Raw genomic sequence first — 15194 nt, forward strand, 5'->3', positions numbered from 1 at the left:
GTTTTCAGTGTTTCTGAAACCGCTGCTCTCCTGTGGGGGAAAAAAAATCTGTGGGTGGCAGTTCTGTGGAGGGATAGTTGATAGCAGAGGTTTCCAGGCTGGTATAGGTGACAGAAAGGTAACTACTTATTGGGATTGTGGTGAACAAAAAACGGAAAAATGTTGTAGCTAGAGGTGTGTGGGCTATAACAGCAGAAGACCACTTTATGCAAAATAGACAATTATTTAAAAAATGAATATCACAGTGCACTGAAGAAGATGTGAAGCTAGAGGCCGAGACCATAAACTTACAGAAAAATGTTTTCCTGATAGTTTTCTTATTTATGATTTCTACATTCACTTTATTAAGTGCACCTTGCTAGTACTGGGTGAGAACCTCTTTTGCCAGAACTGTTTGAATCCACAGAGTTGTCTGTGAATTCAAGAAGGTGCTAGAAACATTCATCAGAAAGTTTCGTCCATGTTCGTCCGCATCCCAAAGATGCTCTATTGGAATGCGATCTTGTTATTGTGGAGGTCATTTGCAGCAGCCATCAGGGGATTAGTAAACTGTAGTCATAAATAGATGGGGATGGTCAGCAACAATACTCAAGTGGGATCTAGCATTTCAAAAATTCTCAGTTGCTGTGTACCAAGAAAATATGCCATACACCATCACACCACCAACAAGTGAAACCATTGATACAATGCAGGATGGATCCATGCTGTCATCTTGTTTATGTCAAATTCAAGGTCTACCATCCAAATGTTGTAGCAGAAATCAAGACTCATCAGGCTAGGCAATATCTTTTCAAACTTTACTGTCCAATTTTTAGCTGACATGAGGGTCACATGGTGCGGTCTTCTAATTGTCTCTTCTGTTGTGCAGCCAGAGAACTTCTTCTGCATGTCTTGGTTGTAACAGTTACAGTATTTGTGTTGCTTTCTTGTCAGCTCAAAGCAGCCTTATCATTCACCTCTGATTTCTAAGAATATTGAATATTTTCTGTGAACCCTAGAGATAGTTGTGTAGGTCACACCAGCTGTTTGGCACCAACGACCATGTCACGATCAAAGTCACTTACATGGCTTTTTCTCCCTGTTCTGATGCTGCTCTTTAGTTTCAGCCATTTTTTTCGACCATGTGTACATGCCTAAATTAAGCAAGCTGCTAAATGGCTTATTAGATACTTGCACTAAAAAGCAGATGAACTATTACTGGGAATTAGAAAGCATTCAGATAATGATTTATTAGTTTTAATAAGAAGAATTGATCGAGACTATGTTCAAGATGTATATTGAATGTTAAATATAAGCAATATACACACTTTAGTTGGTTTCTTTCTTTATGTTTCTTGCATAATGCATGTTTTTAGAAGACACCCGCGAGCACTCTGATAAAAATGGTAACCTAACTTAATTCCATGTCAATGTCTGAGGCCAGAAAGACAATCTGGAGCATTTAAGACTTTAAAACACTCATCTTATCTCTTTAAATTATGTTTTCATCTAGGGGTAGTGAATAGGAAAAAAAAGAGTTCACACCAGTCAAATACAGAGAGAATACATTATGCTTCAAGTCTAACATTAATAGCCTGCTCTCTTCCTCTTGAAGGGGGATCAGAGACTCAGTTTGAATGATAATGATGCAATGCCAACCCTCCACCATACCTGAGAAGCCACCGATCACTGACAACAGAATAGAAATAAACCAGGGCTTTTCATGATGCTTGTATTTCATCACATACTTTAATGTGTGAAGAGTGAAGATACTGCCTGTTTTATCTCTTTGTCTTTCTCTTTAACAACCCAACTTGCAATAATTGCCTTTCATTTCAATACAGCCTTAAATCATTTTAATACAGTTTTAAATCAAAATAAAACAAGCTGCGATGACAAGCAGAGGATTCTTCTCTGACAGCCCCTGAATTCACCGCCTGCTGGCACAGACTTTAATAACATCTTGTTTGAACACCCATCTTTTCTTCACACGAGTCTTGTCTGGTAGATCGGGAACATGGTGAGGTGTTGGAAATCACATCTCCTTTATATTCTCACTGTGCCTTTTTTTTCCCTTAGTCTCAGGGCTTATGTTTGCTGAATTATTAGTCTACAGGGTTCAATCTTCGGTTCAACCGATAACAAAGAGGCTGTTTCAAACTACTTTTACAGGCACGGCAAATTTCCTGTTACAGTACAAGTAGAATGTATGTGTTTTACTCCTCTGATGAATCTACATTGACAACTGACAATAAAAAAATGTCAAGGATGTATAGATACCTTGCAATGACATCAGTGATGACTGGGAAAGATTTCCTCTTAGAGGTTTGTAAAAGAATGAGTTTGCTGCAGTCACGTTAATGTTAATGATATACTGTAAGTAACATTTTCTCAGCATTTTAGTTTGTGTCATGGGCTAAAAAGATATGTTTTACTACATTTATAGTTATAAAGCAGGAACAATTGACCAGCCCTGCACTTCCTGCTATAGTTTTTAGTTTGGGAAAATGTTACATTAGTGGAACTGGTGCTTACGTTCTCTCTGTGCTCTTCTTTTCTCTCTTCTCATTCCTCTCAACCTTCCTGGCCATGGCAGATGGCTGCCCTCCCTGAGCCTTGATCTGTTGGAAGTTTCTGCCTCTTAAGTGGGAGTTTTGCCTCTAACTGCTTACTCATGAGGGAGATCTTCATATAACTATATGTGACTTGAGATGACAATCGTTGGGATTTGGCACCAAATTAATAAATTAAATCAAATAAAGAAATAAAACGACTTGTTTGCTCATTTTGATTGTGGGGTAAATGCAATCTGTGGACTTTTCAACACAATCTTTATTATTCCCAAGACAGATGCAAACAATGTATTTTGAGGCCATTCAGAAACAAAGCCACTTCTTTTATAGATTGGAACCTTCTGTTTGTGCTTACCAAAGTTGCTGTGTGTTATTTGGTAGATTACATTAATTTACTGGGTGAAAATGGTTTCTCTAATGAATAATGGGGGGGGGGGGAGAGACCCTAATACAACAGATATTGAAATAGAGATTGCTCTGTGAAATGCCAGCAGTAAAATTATCCTGTTTTATAAAAAGACTTTGCATATACTTTTCTTGCACATGTAGAAACTTTTTTTTTTAGCAGAAGTAAAACAATCTAGCCTAAGTTAGGAATAATCGAATATATTTGAAATAAGAAATGAAACTGTGACAAAATTTACATTGCAAATGCATATTATCACAACAAAGCAATGCAATATGTACATCAGATGACAGATACAATATACAGACTTGATACATTCTATAATATGCTTAAATATGGCAGTACAAGAGAAATATTTTCATTGCAAAGATATATTTTAAACATAGCATGAACAAAATATACAGCATATTCAAGAGGACTGCATTTCTGTATAATCAGAATATCAAAGCATATCAACTTCACTTTAGTTTTGCTTTCTCTTGCAAATGCTAACCCATTTACAGTGTCGTCAAATCTGTCCATTCACTCTTCTAACCAACAATCTATCCATGCCTCGCCCGTCACACAGCAGTCTGTCAAGCCAATTTTTCTCATCCATCTTTTGGAATTCTCATGTATCCATTCACTTCTCATCCACCCATGAACCCTTCTAAGCATCTATCCATCCACTGCTCATCTTAAACTTGTCTTTTCAAAGACTGATCAACGCTACTTACTTGTGGTTTGTAACAAGGTTCAATCTTATGTTCTAACATGTATTGTATGAAGACTTTGCTGTTTGATATCTTTTGGTTTTCTTGTTTCCATTTCTAAGATTTACCATCTAAATGAAAATCAAATAAGTCGTTTTCCAGCCAGTTCTCATTCAGAGGATGTCAAATGATGCCTTTTTGACAAAGACACTGGCAGTTCACACATACATTCAAAATTCCTTTGTTGTTGGTGCTACAATGATATAGATATATGGCAACTATGAGATGAATTTACTCTAAACTATTTACATATAATACATACTTACAAATACCATTTCACGTGTTTAACCACACTAGGTAACCATCATTTTCTTTTAAACGCATAGATTTCAGATAATGAAGAGGTATATTTAATCTAAACCACAACCTTTGTCAAACATAGTCAAGTCCTTAAATCAATATGTGCAAGTAAAATGAGAGTATCAGTTATATTAAGCAGTATGTTAATCAGTACTTGATTCCACCTAGAGCGATCATTAAACCACACCCAAGAAAGAACTCCATCATTTATGCAAAAATCACCATGTAAGGTAATCTGCAAGGCATGTGAGGGGGCAGTTTCTCATAACTCCCAAAATATTGCTTTTAAGCTACATTAAATCACGAACCTCATTATGCTCTTTAAACGTTGTTTTCAAAAGTGTGTGTGAATGATGCACAGAGTGAGCAGGAAAGAGTTGAGTTGAAATACTGAGATGAACTGGACCAGGTTGCTAAGAGCAGCATGACCATGGGGCAGTGAGGAAATGGGGATATTGTGCCCAGGCATGGTAGTAGGAAACTGTGCCTGGTGTGAGTACACCCTTATGGCTTTCCATTTTTAACTTCCAGATGTGTTCTTTGTTTAGAAAAGGACAGTTATCTCTCAGTCTCAAATATCTTTATGGCTGATTCACAGAGGCATCAAACCAAGGGACATGATGTACATGTGTGAAATGCCAGCAGCATTTGACAGAATGGCAGCGTTTGTGTTGCATTATCCTTGCTGTGATATAATATGCCATTTATCTGCAGCTACAGTTCTGCTTCCGCAGTGACTAGTCTATACAATTCATCCTAGCAGTAGAAATGCAATACAGTGTTGAAAAGCCTGTGAGGGAGCAATGGAGTACGGCAATACAGCAGTTATACATAAAATGGATCCCTCAAAATTATGCTAACACTGATGTTTGTTTACATTTGTCAAATGCGTCCGTGGCCCTCACCAAGTCCTATGTCCAGTCTACAGATCCAAAAGAACAACAACACCAAAAAAACATTATACACCTTATGAAACCTTAGAAAAAATGGTGCTGTTTACTAAAAATATTTTCCCTGAAAAAAGAAAAACAAACTTCCCTGACTTTTTCTACAACATAGTGAAGTTTACTTTGGGGAGAAAAAAGGGCATGAGTGCTATCTGTCAGAGAAATGCATTTCACCTACAAAACTGAAGGTGGGAACAAATGCTAACTTCTCAGCAGCAAAAACACGGGTGTAAGCACTTTCAGCTGGACCTCAAACAACTCTCATGAATCCAATAACATGTTGCAAAGCTGAACTATTGCTTGGATTCAGCAGAAAAACGAAATCCTTCAATAAATTCCAAGGTTGGAATATGATCAATTGGGTTTCTCGGTGAGTATGCTTCTACGAATTAGTTAAGGCAACACAAACACAGAGATAAAAGAATTCCTCAATAGGGAATCTGTGAGCGTAAATTAATACAATATTTGGAATGTTCTCAATTTAAAAATGAGCTTTCTCACAGTGGCATGAAGTCACCCTTGCAGAAACTCATATCTGGGATTAGATTGCTTAGAAAGCACATTTTCTAGCTATTGTACAGTGCATGCACACAAATCAGAAACTATGTATGAATACCATAAGTCCTGTCTTTAAATAGCAGCTGGCATGCAGGGAATCAATGTGAAATGTTCTTAACAAGATTGGTAGTGAAAATCTCATTATGTAAAAATGAGTCTTACTTTATCTCGGTGGCATGCAGCTCAACACATCGTAGAGATAATTCCATTTCCTTAAACATTAATGCTTCATCTCCATCAAAAGCCTTTTGACTTCTTCTGTGTGCTATTCATTGAAGCTATATAGAGCATAAAATGGAAAACATGATTGTTTTACTTCTCATGTATTTTCTGATTAATTAGCTATCATTAACTGATAAAGGAAATTCTTCTTGAATGACTTTTCCCCACATTTTGCACCCCTGATACAGCAGCAGACTTTGGAACTAAAACTGAACAAATGAATGCATTTTATATGAACAATGAGACAGATATGTGTAAATTAAACGGGTTTGCTTCTAGTGACATCCAACTCTGCAGTTCTGCTGAGTTCTTTTAGTATTACAGCCTTCTCTTTGCACTTAGGTCTCATCAACACACCACTCTCATCAACTTTGTTTTTGCATGGAGCAAAAAGCTGTTTTTAGACAGTTAATGATACACAATCTGCACAGTTCTTTACTTGTTACCAGAAGACAAATTGACTTCAAGTCTTCTTCCAGTTTCTGTCCCCGTATGACATAAAAACAAAGGCTATATTCATATGTTATTGCATTCAGCAAACCGATGTGTTCAGCCCTAGCTCTCTGGTTGTTTGGTGAGTAATTTCCAGCCATTTGGCAAATTACACACATTGTTTGTGAGTCTAACAGACAGTGGGGAAGTTGAAACAATAGAGTTACTTCAGAAAGTATTCAGATCCATTCACTGACCTATTATTAAATAGATTTAAATATACACAAGGAATTTATATACACGGGGGGGGGGGGGGGGGATCAGACTTTTCTTTATTAATTAAGCTGACCTCAGTGCCATTAAATATTGTAAAATGGAAAAACAAAGAAATAAACAAAAAAAACTAATCCAGCAATTCCTAAAGTTATAATTTCAGGCAAACTACATAACCGAGTGAGAACAGTCACTGATGGGAGAATCCGCCAAAAGATGAACCATGTCGGCAACAATCTACATGGTCTATGGACCCTTCCCACACACTTAGAAGTAGCTTGGTGTCTGGAAAATTTACTTAATGTCTAATGGTTGCGGAAACTTAACAAAGCAAACTTAAAAGTGACAAAGACGGTTTTGTAATATTTGATTTTTAAGTTTCCATCCATCCGTTCTCTTCTGCTTATCCGTTTCAAGGTCGCAGGGGGGCTGGAGCCTATCCCAGCTGTCTTAGGACGGGAGGCAGGGTACACCCTGGACAGGTGGCCAATCTGTCGCAGGGCTAACACATAGACACAGACAACCATTTGCATTCACATTCACATCTGCAACCACACCTAGGGGCAATTTAAGTTGCCAGTCAACCTATCCTCACTAACTGCATGTCTTTGGACTGTGGGAGGAAGCTGGAGTATCCGGAGATAACCCACGCAAACACAGGGAAAACATGCAAAGGACACACATGATGGTGGTTGAAAACCTGTACGAGTGTGAAAACATAGGAGTAGTCAGAATAGTCTCTGAAGCAACTCTATACTTGATATAATTCGTGTGCGTGCTCCACTAGGATTGAGAAAACCAAAGAAAACAACTTGCAATTAATTATATATATTTTGAACATGAAATGCTGAAACATTTGGGCATCAGTGTAAGAATTTGATCTTAAAGAGTTCTGCTTCAGTGCAGGGTAACAGCAAACCAGGCCGCCTCCCCAAAGCCTGCTTACAACCAGCACATGGAAATTGTCACTTTCCCTAAGGTTATCCAGGTCAGAAAAGGTTTTACATTTCCAGGCATCCAGCATTCTCCACAGAAAGTAATGATTTAACTTTCAGTTCAGCATCCATGAAAGCTTCAGTTCCCCACAGAGACATGCTGGCACTTCCTTGAATTAAAAACCTTATATGGCTTTCCTACTGTGGCATTCAGGCAGGCTTTTTTCTAAAAAAAAACTACATTTGAAAAACAATAGCAGGCCATATTTGCAAATTCATTAATAAGAGCTACAAGTAGAAAACCTAGAATTGTCCAGCTTAGGAAATTACAGTTAAAAAAACCTACAGTTATAGTCATCAGCCATATTTGTAGTTAAATATAATGAACTATAGTGGTCATCCATGTTTATTTGCTGTCCTGAGACACATCTCCCCATGTACTGGCTTCATTTTCAGAGTCGGAGAGAGCTGCTGTACACAGATCACTGAAGATATCTGCAAAGACAAGAAAGCATCAAGTCAATGTTGATGCCATTACAAAATGTAGTATTCAAAATTCAAACAGCACTTAAGAATGAGGATGCACAGCCCAGACTGCAGTTCCAATAAAAAAAGAACCCCCCAAAAAAATCAAGCATTAAAAAAAGAAGACATAATAGAGCAATATTCAGACTCTGCAATAATATCAGCCAGTTCGTTGCATAGAAAATTATAGGGAAGGCAGATAAGGGCACTCAGTGCAGACAGGTGAAGAGAGCTTTTTGTAAATGGGCTCCACTTAACTAAAATGCTGAAGGTCAACTGCTAGAGCATGGAAGTGGGTCTGCCTTAAGTATGAAAAAACACAGAAACAAAGAGGAAAATGATAAAAAGGAGTAGAGGATGATGGTAAGTGACCTGACAGAAGAGGTAGTTCTTTTTAAGAGGGAACACACCATAACAACACAAGCAAGGCCACAGCAAAAAAAAGAAAAAAAACACTTCAAGGACAAGCCTTCAAGTCGGCATGGGAGCGTTGAGATGGTAGGGAGATGGATTAAGGACAGAGAGGACAGAGATGAGGAAAGAATGAGAGAGGGGAAAAATAGAAGGGTCTATCCTGTGGGAAAAGCATACACTTTGTCTATGAATGCCTGATCTCATCAACCCAGTATTAAGATTAACAATATGTGCTCAAAGTTAAAGATAGAAATATATTAAAGCTGTGTATAGAGTCCTTTCTATGTGGTTATAAAGTATGAGGAGCTCATAAGCATTTCCCCAAATATAAATTAACATTAAATCACGTGTAGCTGGTATGTTAATCATATTAATCACAAAACTCCTCATGCTACTTGCAGCACGCTACCGATTTACATGGATGTATCTGATAGTTAATGCCCAGAAAATGTTACTAATAGTCAGCTTAAAAATATGTTGGCAAGTATATGGAAACTATTTGAATGCATTTTAAGCAAATATAAATGATAAGATTTCTAGTAGTTTCTCCTTTGGCTTAATTTCTTGTCATAAACTAAAAACATCTTAGTCAAACAAAGCGTGTCACCACAAACCTCGTGAGCATGCCGTGAGAAATTTCTGTTTATTTGTCAAATGTAAATGGGATGGAAGAAAGAATAGATATACAGGAAAGAAAATAATGTGTGCTGAGTGAATATAGACGATATCTGTGACAGAAACAGTGCTAGTTGTAACCAGCTGCTATAGTAGCTAGCTGGTTAATTCTTCAAATTACAACTATACTGCGAGCATGACTAGCAGCAGGAGCCACTTTATGCAAAACTGCAACATGCTAATGCTAGTTGGGTTGGCTCATGTTCACTTAGTTATGCTCCACCCAGAATCTGCCCAGGAGTAGCATAACTAGCCTCCCTCTATGGGGTCTTAGTCAAGTATACCTACTCTACACACCTGCCCGAAGTGGGAGAAATGACAAAGAGCTTGATTTAACTGCTCTAAAGAGTTGACGAGTGAAAGCACCTGATTGAAAGCCAGTAACAGCTTTATTGTTGCAACTGGAAATAGTCTGCCATGTCCCAGGTAATTATTAATTTCATGGTATCAAAGTCTGAATCTAAACATCAGTTACCTAAAATTGACAATTCAAAAAAACAAGTGAAGTTTTATCTAACATCAATCAGAGAGACAGAGACAGAGAGAGAGAGATGAATGTGCTTCAGTCAGTGGCATTTGCATTCAAGCCAAAACTCTTCCATCCCCCTCCACTTCATCCCTTTTCTCCTTCCTCTCCAACAGCAGGTGGACCACCCAGTTAATTTGGTGCAACTAACATCGGAGAGTGAGGAGAGGAGCAGATGAAGTGGGATTAATGGGTGGTATGGAGGGGGTGGTGAGTGAGTGTGTTACAGCAAAGCTGCCAGTGGTTAGTCAGAAGCTGCAGTGTTGTTACTGAATTGAGTGACCTCCTTCTGATGCTGTTTGCAGTATACTGGATGGGACCAACCCTGTCTTCTCTGTTAAAAGGTTCTTGACTAGCCTAGGACATGAAACACAATAGAGAGGAAGGTCTTCACTCAAACACAGGAGTAAGGTAATTGCAGCGATACTTTTTTATTATAGGTCATTCATTTCCAGAAGCAAACTGCTGAACCAAAGGAAGTTAAAAACAAAAATAATAACTTTACAGGAAAATAAGTCTGTGGATTAAAGCCACTAACCACATAAGTTAATCTGAAATTATCTGTTATGGTGAATTCTCAGTGAATCCTGATAATGCCTGTTCATATTAATGACCAAGTATGACAGCACAGGGGAACAAGAAGGTTTTAGCATAAACAAAATCATGACTAATGATGCTAGAACTTTATTTAATATAGATTTCAAAATGTCACCAATGTTTATTTTAGGCTCTGCCAGGAAGTTATTTGAAATATTATATTAATGTCAAAAACTGTAAATGAAATACCTGTAAAGCAGCAAGCATACAATTCTGCTCAGCTTGTGAAAGGTCACAGCCCCTTTCAGAAGCATTTTTATTATTCTTGTGTTCCTTTTAATCCATATGTGTAGCTAGTGTGCCGATCAAAAGAACACAGAGTGCAGAGAGACACCTGATGATTTTGCATTCATTACTTATTTTTAAAGAATAAGTTAAAAATATACATAGTATTATATATTTGCAGTCATACCATGTGAAGCACAAGAGTTCAGGTATACAGTAGCTCCAGCATAACACACAGCCCTTGGTGCATATTATTTCACTTATTAAATAAAAACGAATTTAAGCCATAATTATAAAAACGATAGCACAGTAATGAACACAAATACAATCACTGCGACAGCCGTGTCATTCCACTTCTGCAGTCACAGCTGAAACTACAGACTTTCTCAGCAGCAGTCAGTAAGAGATCGTGTTTTCGTTCTAGATGCGGTGGTACAGGGCAGCCACAGCCGAGGGTGCACTGATTCTTGCAGCTGTCACAACCAGTGGTGGCCTACTAAATAATACATGCTTCTGTATAATCATACAGCTCAGTCTCTCTCTGTGAGTCAGAAGAAAAGCAAATGTTATTGAGAGGTAATGCAAAAAAATAAAAAAATAAAAAAATCCCACTGTGACCTTTTGGTAGCTCCATACAATTCAAAGGAAAATAATCTCCCTATATATAAGAAGAATGATATCGAAACTAAATAAATGAATTATTGCATGGGTTACACTGACCTTTTTCTGAATTTATAGTCATTTACTGAGTTTTTGGTAGCTGCTACACAAACTAAAAACAAAAAGTGAACCAATAAAGGCCTTTTAGGGGAATAAATCCTGCAAAATTAACATTAAATGTGTTTATTTTTTACCGTTTACTGTTTGGGTCCTCATAAAAACAGTGAACTACTACTAGCCAACCAAGCGTTTTTATAAAGTTAGCTAAAAAATAAAAAAATAAAAAAATAACACACCCCTTTTATCATGACTTTCACTGCTACTAATCCCAGATATCAGAACCTTAGTAACTTTTACCAAAGGTTTATTTTTGCATGGTGTAAGTGAAATTTTGTAGCAATGATCTTTTAAATGTCCCTGCAGGCACGCTGTGCAGGACTTCTTTACAAGCAGAAAAACTATTTCGACCTCTTCAGGAAAGATATACAGGGTGTGCAGACTGGGATGCTGTTAGTGCACAGGAAAGTTGGAAGAGTATTATGAATGAGTAACATCAAGCATTAATATGTCTGTGGTGCACATAAATATGAAGGATAACAGCTTTTCCCCCAGACATTATTTGTGCTTGCATTGATTCAGCAATCAGCACTGCCAAACTGCAATGAAATGTATCAGTCAGGGAACAAAACTGACTCATGTGCTGCAGCGTAGTGTTTGCTGATGTTTTTCATGGCCACAAGCAGGGTTCACATTGTTAAACTTCTACACATCTTTTGATTTATTTAGTGTTGAAGGTGGCAAGGTAGGAACTTTACAGTAAGTAGCGTCTTAACATAAAATAAATGCAGTTTACTGTTGTTTGATGGTGATCAGGACTCTTTCTGAGCTTTCATTGATGAGCTTTGTGGCTGGCCTGATAATTGTTGTGAGTCATTACCCTCCTGTCTTTCCTCACACCAAATTCTGTCATCCTATTCCAAAAAAAAAAATTAGATAATAATTGAAGCTGCTACTGTGTCAGCCTTGCAAAAAACATGTGCCTCCCTCAAATTAGAGACAGTAGTTGAAATATGAGCATCAGTGTTATTAGCATTCTTCAGAATGCTAAAACAAAGACTGAAAAACAGCATAAATCACAGGGCTGTTGCAATAATAAGTAATAAACAATAAATGAAAACTGAAGGGTATGCCCGCCTTACTAACCTGTGCAATCAATAATGACTCAAGCACAAATGCATAAACATCAGCATATTTATTTATTTATATTTTTATACTATATTTACTTATTAGAAATTGTCTTCTTTTTAATTTTTTGTTCTTAGAATGAAAGTTTAAGATAGTTAGGTTGCTTTCTTTGCACTGAATGGAACCATATATCATTTCATTGTATTTTTAGTATAATTGCAATAAAGATTTAGATTTTATGTGAAGACTACCGTTGTTGATCAGTTGCATTAAAAAGATCCAGCACTGGACATTAGCAACACTGCCAGGCCACCAGGTTATGCTTATGTGGTTTATATTTAAAAAATCATCTCTTCACCTATTGTTTCCAAGGTATCCTATTTGCTCCTATGACAACCTGTGCAAGGAAACTATGTTTATCTTTGCACTGGCTTTCTGCCTGCAGGAAAACTGAGTCATTAGGCCAAATATTGAAAAAACCAAGACAGATCGATAATAACTTTCATTTTATAAACACTGAAATGAACGTGATGGTCACACAGTTTACAAGACAGAAAGATGACTGTTGTGCATTCAATGCATCCCACTACTATCATCACCTGGGCCAAAACATGCATTACTGTCAGTGGAGACAGGAGATCTGTTTAAGACACGAGCCTAAAATCCATTTTCTTTCTTTTTAAGGTTACAAGTCCTGTGAGCTTTTTTAAAGTTATTATCTGACACATAACATAGCTTACTATATAGTTAGTCATATTAACAGACCATACTAGAAATCTGAAATATGTATATTACTTATGGTATATTTACCATAATTTTGCAAATAAATTATGATTAGGTGAACCAGGTAAAGCCTTAATGAATGTTTTTAAAAAGAATATGTGCACACTGAAGGTGTAATCTGACATGAATGGCAATCCTTAGGCTAGTATGACAACAGACTAATTCCATCTGGAATTATGGTGCCAATGGCTTTCACTGGATGGGCAGTTCTGAAGATTTGACAGAGGATGTAGGGAAGCTGTTTCTTGATTCTCCTCTTTCACATTAGAGTGAAGTACGTCTCTGTTTATTCCTCTCATATGTAAATTAGTGTTGACAGGGTGTGGCTGGGTGTGCTGTCTAGCCTTTAGACAAATATACCACACAAACCCACAGGAACAGGGACAGGAACACTGCGTGTGGTGCAGACGTGAAGTGAAAGCCTAAATCTGGAAAGGTGCAAGACACTCATGGGGCGGGGTGGGGGGTGGGGGGTATGTTAGTAAGCATGGTACTGTTCCTGTTGGAAAAACTGACTTCAGCAGTGCATACACAATCATAACAACACAAATGCACAGTGGACAATCTAAATACACAAAAACAGTGTGCACCAGGTAAACAAAGACATACACAAATGAATGGACATATATTAGTATACAGGACACATCGAGTTTTATATGACACTGCAGTAGTCCTTTTTGTGCCAGTCGTGTTCTATATGACAGCAATAGAACCAAAGAAAAGAGAAAACTTATGAATTCTTCATGTTCCTCAAGCGTAGAGCAGAGATGAGAATGAGTGACTGAGACCTTTTAGCGGCAAAAATCCATAGATGGAGTCGACAGGAGACTGTTTTAAGGGCTGAAATATGCATGAGGTGATGAAAAATGAGCATATTTAAAGCAAGTTGAGCTTTTATCTCGTAGACTATTAATCACTTTCTAATGCAAGGAGCTTGCATGAGCTCAAAACATTCTTTCAGCTCACTTTCTAGAGGCTGCTCATCCAAGCAGGCAGTAGCTGCTGCTTCCCTGTCAGGTCAAAAGCAAAGATGGTGTTGGTGAGGTGAATCAAACAGTGATTTATTATTAATCTGAAGCCATTGTTTTCTGCAACCTTCCTTGATTTAGCAACAGTCACACGTTTTGTTGTGTTCCTACTGCTTCATCAGGATAAAGTTACAGTCAATGAAATTTTAATTCCTTGTGAGTCACTCTCAGCCTTTAATCCTTGTGAAGATAGAACAGGGCAGCAAAGAAGCATCCCGTTGCACAAGTCTCATTTCCTCTCTTGAGCTTGTTTGATTAATGTGGTTGAATTGAAGGTAGTTTTAAACAGGGAAGCCGTGCTGTGGGTAATGATTACAGATAGCAGTGGAACTGCAAAATTCTTACGCAAAAATACACAAGATCAACAATAACAATAATTCAATGTCATACACTCAAACACATGGGCTATGCATGGAAATATTGCCTTTCTGAAAGGTTCATTTTCTTTTTTCCTTGGTACTTTGTCAGTAAGGATAGATTCAGCTTATCTGATTCTGCTCTTTTCCCCTCTTTCAAATGCTATCAGCCCATAAAGTGGCTGCTGCCTGTTGTCACTCCCATGGTGATGGTAGTCGGACTCATCCACTATGTTGTAGGCTGAGTAGACTGCTATTACCTTACTGCTGTAAAGACATAATGAAACCTGGTAGGCTCAGTGTTAATCAAAGCAACCATAGCCCAACTTCAAGCCATAAAAGTACCCAAGTTCATGGGTTATTTTACAAAAGACTCCCACTGCGCACAACAGCTTTTGCACCAGGATGTTAACAGCTTTTTTCTTTTCTTTTTTAACACTTACTGGTCTTTGTGGTGATGCTTTCTGAACAGACAAAAGACAAACAATGATGAGGGTGACACAAAGACACACTGTCAGAAATGACTGGTAATTTCACAATTACAATTAACAAAATAGCTCCATAGAAATCCGTTGGTACAAAGACTATTTCAATCAAGCACACGATTTTGGTGTCAGATATGCATGAATAAAAGGACACAGAATGGTTCCATTTTTAAAGAACTGATAGCTGGATGATTAGTGCAGGCTAAATAGCAATGAGGCAAACAATATATTTCTGGAGAAACATTGATACCTCTACTGTATGACCTATTGTGCTATCCCAGAAAATACCTTTTGAAGTCTACATTATACTGTATATACTATGTCCACAAGTCCACCTAGCTGTGCTCATGTCCAAACG

At 37.6% G+C, this 15194-nt stretch overlaps 1 protein-coding gene across 8 annotated transcripts in view; it reads right to left on the minus strand.

Annotated features, from left to right (window-relative positions):
* Nucleotides 1-2793: 2793 nt before the first annotated feature.
* Nucleotides 2794-15194, minus strand: part of mcf2l2 (MCF.2 cell line derived transforming sequence-like 2) — a 112845-nt gene continuing 100444 nt past the window's right edge. For 7 of the 8 annotated variants that reach the window (XM_004552944.5, XM_004552945.6, XM_004552943.5 and 4 more), the window contains 2 exons: nucleotides 9801-9874; nucleotides 2794-7872 (listed from right to left, as the gene is read on the minus strand). In XM_004552944.5, coding sequence (XP_004553001.1) covers nucleotides 7784-7872; nucleotides 9801-9874 — 163 coding nt within the window. In that variant the 3' untranslated portion in view covers nucleotides 2794-7783. The remainder of the gene's footprint in view (nucleotides 7873-9800; nucleotides 9875-15194) is intronic. The other variant, XM_004552946.4, reaches the window with a different exon arrangement.

This window comes from Maylandia zebra, linkage group LG23, assembly GCF_041146795.1.
Source record: "Maylandia zebra isolate NMK-2024a linkage group LG23, Mzebra_GT3a, whole genome shotgun sequence".
NCBI lineage: Eukaryota > Metazoa > Chordata > Actinopteri > Cichliformes > Cichlidae > Maylandia > Maylandia zebra.